Raw genomic sequence first — 7,030 nt, forward strand, 5'->3', positions numbered from 1 at the left:
TACTATTATTCACTAATTTAGTGGCCTTTACCTATTAGTTGCTGGAGTCCAAAGACACAAAATGAGACAAAGCTCTTACCTTGCTCCTTAAAGAGCAAATCAATATGTAAAAATTGAGATTTACAATATAGATAAAACTGAGGCAGCTAAAATTGCTTGAAAGAATGCTTGCCCAGGTTTGGGTTGATCTGACTTAAAGCCCACCAACTAGCTGGAAAAACTCAATTGGGCAGTCACTAATGAGCCTTGGTTTTCTCATTTATAGAATGTGGGAAGGGACTCATTAGTAGAAATAATAGCTTCCATATATATATTTGTGTGTGTGTGTGTGTGTGTGTGTGTGTGTGTGTTTATTTATTTTTGAGAGAGACAGAATGCAAGCAGGAGAAAGGCAGAGAGAATGCCTGACATGGGGCTCAAACTCATGAGCCGTGAGATCTTGACCTGACCTGAGGTGAAGTCGGATGCTTCACCAACTGAGCCACCCCGGTACCCTGTTAGCTTCCATAGGTTGAACACTTGCTGTGTGCTGGGCACTGTCCTAAGTGCTGTCACAAATATTTGTTTCAGTGTCTTAATTACCATACACAATAATATGCTCACTGTACTAAGTTTAATTGGTCTAAGATCACATGGAGTGTGAAGTAGCAAAACAGTGCTTGGACCCAGGGGTGATCAGTTCTAGTAGATAGAGTCTTGATCATTAGCACACTCTCTTGAAAACACATGGAATTCCATTCTTGTTCTTTCCTTTCTAAGGGATGGGCAGAGGAGTTGGGTTTTAACGTCCAATTCTGTGTTTCTAAATGATTTCTTAAAGTTTATGAAATAATTTGCCATAGACATCTAAAGAAAGTTCACCTTATTCATTCATTGTTTCAGCAAATGCTTGAAATTGTACAGAAACCACTTTTGCAAAGATAAAATGAAGGAGGGAGCACAGTTTCTCTTTTCTTGGAATGGTTTCACAGAAACTTGACTTCTTACATTTGAAAAAACTAGGAAATGCCTGTGGGCTGATTTAGCTTGTTCTGTTGCTACTTTGGGGGCAGATCTTCTCTCCTTAACTGATCTGTAAGTTCTGTGATGATAGACTTTTCACGTCCTCACTTTTCCAGTTTCTCCTGCCCTTAAACAGTGGATAAGCTCTTTAATGTAAAGACAGGTATTTTTAAAATGTCATTAAAAAGATGAAAGGATTGGCACTTCACTAGCTTTCATGTCAGAAATAATTCTAAAAGCAGCCAGTTATAAAACAGGTTCTCTGCCTAGCCTTCACACATAATTCTTTTTTTACCATCTTATTAACAGATTTACAAAGGTCCCGACTCTTCATTCCGGTATTCAAGCCTTCAGCTGAACTGTGAATATCGTTTCCGTGTGTGTGCCATTCGCCAGTGCCAAGACCCTGCAGGGCATCAGGACCTGGTAGGTCCCTACAGCACAACAGTGCTCTTCATCTCTCAGAGGACTGAGCCACCAGCCAGCACCGACAGAGACACTGTGGAGAGCACGAGGACCCAGCGGGCACTGAGTGATGAGCAGTGTGCCGCCGTCATCCTCGTGCTGTTCGCTTTCTTTTCCATTTTGATTGCCTTTATCATTCAGTACTTTGTAATCAAGTGACTGTATTTTTTAATACTGTATTACATTTTATTTTGTCATGTACTAAAATTATTTCTGTATTGCTTTTCCAAAAACAGTGGCATTTATCACTGGCATTGAGACTATAATACATCACTTTTTTCCATTTTCAATATTTATATCATTAGGTAGAGGTGGCACCTTATTAGAACGCAAGCCACAGAAATAGCAATTTTGGGGGTTTTGGGTTGGGACTTTTTTCTTTCCCTTTTTTTCTTTTTTTTTTTTTTTTTTTACATGCCTTCTTGTAAAACATTCTTTCTAAGAGGCAACAATATATAATTGGTATTTTTACCAGTCAGCATGAGTGTAACAGTGACAACCCAATCTGTTTTAAAGATAATACCTAGTGAAAAATTCAAAATGATTAAAATTTACACTAACATGCTACCAAAAAAATGTTAAAGTCTGATGCTGTGAAGCAATCTAGTGCTATATTTCTACCTCCTCATTTGTCTTAATTATTTGGTAAGTGGGATTATGATGAGTAACTGGAGGGGCTTAGCAGACAAAAACTGGATGAAAGAATATGTATGAAAAAGAAAAACTTCTTGTTTGATAAATGTGGAGTTCTTCATTACAAGTATATATTCATGAATTCACAGAGAAGTCACTTACAGAAAGCACAGACAGTTTACTTGGCCTAAAAATATTTTAATGTTTACTTAAAAAGTACCTCTTCAGGTCTTGAGAACATGGAAAAGAACAGAAGGCTTATAGATACTTTGTAAAAGTAATCATACTCAACTCTGAATTTCAAACCTACTTAATTTGTTTTTGTGAGCCTTTGAACTATATGTATGTGTATAAGGACATGCATGTACATATATGGCATATATATAAACTATACATACCAAGCGTAGATCTATATATATATATATTATATATAGTATATATAATATATCTATACACACACACACACTTCATCTATCTGGTATAGGCTAATTTTGAAGAACTCCCATAAGTTTTGCTGCTTCTCCTATAACTACTGCCATCACCATCAGAATTCATAATCAAACCTAACCTTTTCGTTTGGGGCACCAAATCCGAAGACAAAATTAATTTGCACCAGTAAACTTCAAGCTGCTTTCTTTCTTGAAAAACTAATGTTTAATGTAATGTCTGTCTGGATACTGTTCCAAATTGTTGATTGCATGTGGTTAATGTTGCATTAGAGCACTTTGCAATTGCATAATTCATTAATGTTTTGTGAGCTTGCATTTGTGAGTTATTGGATGATCAGATTGAATTTTGTCCAGTATCACGTTGTACATCTTGCATAGATGTCAATGACTGCCAGTAATAATACAGTTTGTAATGAAACTATCTAAAATTCTTGTTTTTATCACATCTGTTATCTGTAAAACACTTGTAACTAGCCTTTTTAATTTATTATTTGAATTTTAGGATAGTGAATCACTAATTTTTAGTTGCTGAGGTTAGCATTTTAGTGATTACTAAGCACTTCTGTCTTTGAAAACAGGACATATGTTTTGTGCTTTGAAAATCTCTGAAGAATTTCTCTTATATTAGAAATGGGCATGTATTGTAATTGTTTTATGTCAAATGATCTGTGCTGTAGAAAAAACATTAACCTTTGTTCAAAAACGAAATGGATAAACTCGGCCTTTCCAAGTGGTAAGAATGATCTGTCACTATGATATACTGTATGTTTACATTTTATTTAATCTCTTTATGTATAGGCTAACTTTCCCCCAAAACAACAGTGATTGCGATTATTTTCTAGAAACTTCTTAAAAGTGCCACATTTGGCAGTACAAATGAGTTTGAGTGTAATAGCCCAGAGATTTCTATATAGTTGAATGTCTAAAATGGTAAAATACGCCACTGTGGCAGTTACAGTGGCTTATGTTTTTCATAGTAACTCAAATGAACTCCTATTTTTGATAGTAAATGTCATTTAATAGTGTACTTGCCATTTGAGCCTCACTGCGGAATCAGTGCAGAGGAGAAAACAATTTTTAATGTAATCTTGATTTTACCTCATATACTGTACATTCCAAAAACTCTAAACTTTTTAAAGATTATAGATACACTACCAAACATATCACCTTAAAATTGTATAAGGTTGAACTTCATACAAATGAAAAAAATATAATCTCATAAAAATACGTAACTATGTAGCAAAAGTGTCTTTAAAATTCATGGAAAATAAAAGTTGTATCATTCTTTTTTGAGATATGTTTATTGTATTCATAAACACTCATTACTTGCTGCTTCTTTCAGAAATGAAATGTTAAGGTCTCCCTTCTTGCAGTAGTCTTACAATAGGCCTTGTTTTTTTTTTTAGCAGTATTCACCTCTTCCGCATGAGAAAACCCCCATATTCTAGAAGGTAACAGTAGATTAAAGAATAAAATTAGAAGCTTTATCCTAGTGACTTGGTTTTGTGCAAATCTCTAGATATCTTGCTTCCTTTACATATATAAATATGGATGGCTCTGAGGTAAAGTTCTCACTGGAAAGGAAATCTCCAACCTCTCCATACCTTTCCTGCATTCTTTGTCTATGTCCTAGTACTTTCTTTCTCCCACCTCCAAGGGCCTAAAACCTTCCTCATATTGGCACTGCCATCTGCCCCCAGGTCCTTCCTCCACCAGGAAGTTCAACATGCCCACCTGCCATACCATGCCAGAAATCTCAGCTCATGCCTGAAAATTCTTGCATGTGCCAGAAAATTCTGTGTATCTTTATCTCCTGTTAAAATCCACAAATCTCAAATGGGTATGCACTGCTTTTTTTCAAAAGTTTTTGTTTAAATTTCAGGGTTGCCCAGCTGGCTCTGTCAGTTGAGCTTCTGACTTCGGCTCAGGTCATGATCTCATGGTTCATGGGTTTGAGCCCCACATCAGGCTCTGTGCTGACAGCTCAGAGCCTGGAGCCTGCTTTGAATTCTGGATCTCTCTGCCCCTCCCCTGCTTACACTGTTGTCTATCTCAAATATTTTTAAAATGTTTTAATTTCAGTTAGCATACCGTGTAATACTAGTTTCAGGTGTACAATGTAGGGATTCAACACTTAAATACATCACCTGGTGCTCACAAGTGCACTCCTCAATCCATATCACATGTCTAATTCACAACCCCCACCCTACCTACCCTCTGGTAACCATCAGTTTGTTCTGTACAGTTGAGAGTCTGTTCCTTGGTTGGCCTCTCCCTTTTATTCTGTCTTTGCAGGTACCACAAGTTTAAAATTTTAGGCTGGGGAAGAGATATTTTGAATATAGGGACATCACTTGGCAAACTAAGTATGAATCCAGCGTTGAGAAGACTATGATACTGCTTAACAGTGTTGCATGTCTTTTCTTTTTCTGTAGTTTGGAAAAGGAATTGTATACATCATGTTTGAACTCCATGGATCATGATGGTCCTCCTCATCATAAACATTCTCTACAAGAGGATCTTCTGTGTGTGGTGGTTTAATCAGATTACAAAAGAAAATGATTCTCTAAAACCCGTCATTCTGTAACCTAACCATCTACCATCAATATAGGTGATGAGAATGCCTCATATTTTTAAAAAGCTTTTTAAATACTCAGTTTTCACTACACTTTTTAAGATAATGTGTATACCTTCAAGAGTATCCCTTCATTTACTCATTGATCATCTCTCCCTGACACTCTTAAAGGAGAGAAAAATACAAAGTTGACAGAGCTAAGAGTTTAATAGTTACGGTCATCAAATCTGTGTCCAGAGTCATGCCTTCAAATATTTAGATGCTAGGACTATTTTTTGTCTTGTACAATAAAAAGAATACTTGCTATGGGAAATTTGCCAAGGAGAAGATTTTTGAAGCAACAAATTTTGAAGCCATGTCTTACTCAAATCATGATCGCTTGCATCTATTCACCATTCAATGTGTGCTAGGCATTGCGTTCAATGATTTACCTTAGTTATGTAATCGTCCTATCAGTTATAAACTGAAGCACGGAGGAGTCAAGGACCGGCCAAAAATCACATGGCTAAAAAACGGTGGAGCTGAGGGGTGCCCACGTGGTTCAGTCAGGCATCCTTCTCTTGGTTTCTACTCAGGTCATGTTCTCACAGTTTGTGGGTTCGAGCCCCACATCAGGTTGTGTGCTGTCAGTGCAGAGACTGCTTCAGATTCTCTCTCTCTCTCTCTCTTTCTCTCCCCCCCCCTCTTTCTGCCCCTCCCAAGCTCATCATCTTCAGTCTCAAAAAAAAAAAAATGGTGGAGTTGAGATTTGAATCCAGGAGCCCCACCTTTGACCACTATCCTCTGCTGTCTAGTATTTATTGAGTACTTTATGCATGCCAAGCACTGTACTAAACACTTCCCCCCTATCCAAAACAATCCAAAATCCTCTAAGGATTAAGCAGAAATCAGACAAGGAGAATCTGGTCCAGGTATCACACTAAATGAGAAGCTCTACTTTCTTTCCTCTACAATTTCATACTTTGATACTCTGACTCCCATTTTGAGTTTACACCCAGGCCCAGAAACAACCCACTCTGAAATACTCGTCCAAGGATGAAGCCCCTTCAACAAATCCAGAATAGGTAAATCCACAAAGACAAGAGATTCGTGGTTGCCAGGGGCCAGAGGGAGGACAAAATGGAGAGGACGTGCTTAATGGGTACGAGATTTTATTTTGGAAATGTATTGGAACTCTGAGGGACATGATTGCACAAAACTGAATGTATTAAATGCCACTGAATTGTTCTCCTTAAAATGGTTAATATTACATTATGTAAATTTCATCTCAATATTTAAAAAGGAATAGAAGATGAACCTAAAGACTAATATACAAACAGCGTAGGACTAGAGAATCCTGGACATCATCGAATCAATAAAATAAACTGACCATTTTGCTAAGGACACAGGCCAACTTCTCACTACCTTTTCACACTTCCCAGACCTCCTTGGATGTTTCCATTCCTTTCAGTGGGTGAGTTTAATTTTTTATGATTGTCCATGGTGGTTATTAAATGATTTGGCTGGCCCAGGCCTAAGTTCCAAGTTCTATCTGATACAATTAATTAATTTTTCTAGGATGATTCAGTCATCTTATAGGGAAAAAACTACGTTTTGCAGTTACAGTTTACCAATGACAACTGTGTGCAGTAGGAATGTTCATGTATAGTGGTATAAGACCTTGTTTCTCACAGCCTACATTCTGAAAAGTAATCTAGAAAGACACATTTGAGGAAAATTAATGTATTAGGTGCTCAAGTAATATTAATGGAATTAATGTAAATCTCTTTGATTTAGACCCATTTAAATCAGCATGAAGTCTAGTGTCTAATCACGCTGTGAAAAACTTGGTGTCCATTCATTGTAAATCTGTCTCAGAATGACCTCCAAAGGGTGAAGACAGTAAAACCATAAAGGGCCCAGGGAG

The 7,030-nt window shown here is 37.1% G+C and overlaps 1 protein-coding gene across 7 annotated transcripts in view; it reads left to right on the top strand.

Annotated features, from left to right (window-relative positions):
* FNDC3A (fibronectin type III domain containing 3A) overlaps positions 1 to 1,668 on the top strand; it is a 136,796-nt gene extending 135,128 nt beyond the window's left edge. For all 7 annotated transcript variants that reach the window (XM_029936773.1, XM_029936772.1, XM_029936777.1 and 4 more), the window contains one exon: positions 1,312 to 1,668. In XM_029936773.1, coding sequence (XP_029792633.1) covers positions 1,312 to 1,626 — 315 coding nt within the window. In that variant the 3' untranslated portion in view covers positions 1,627 to 1,668. The remainder of the gene's footprint in view (positions 1 to 1,311) is intronic.
* Positions 1,669 to 7,030: the final 5,362 nt, after the last annotated feature.

Source organism: Suricata suricatta, chromosome 4, assembly GCF_006229205.1.
Source record: "Suricata suricatta isolate VVHF042 chromosome 4, meerkat_22Aug2017_6uvM2_HiC, whole genome shotgun sequence".
NCBI classification, from domain to species: domain Eukaryota; kingdom Metazoa; phylum Chordata; class Mammalia; order Carnivora; family Herpestidae; genus Suricata; species Suricata suricatta.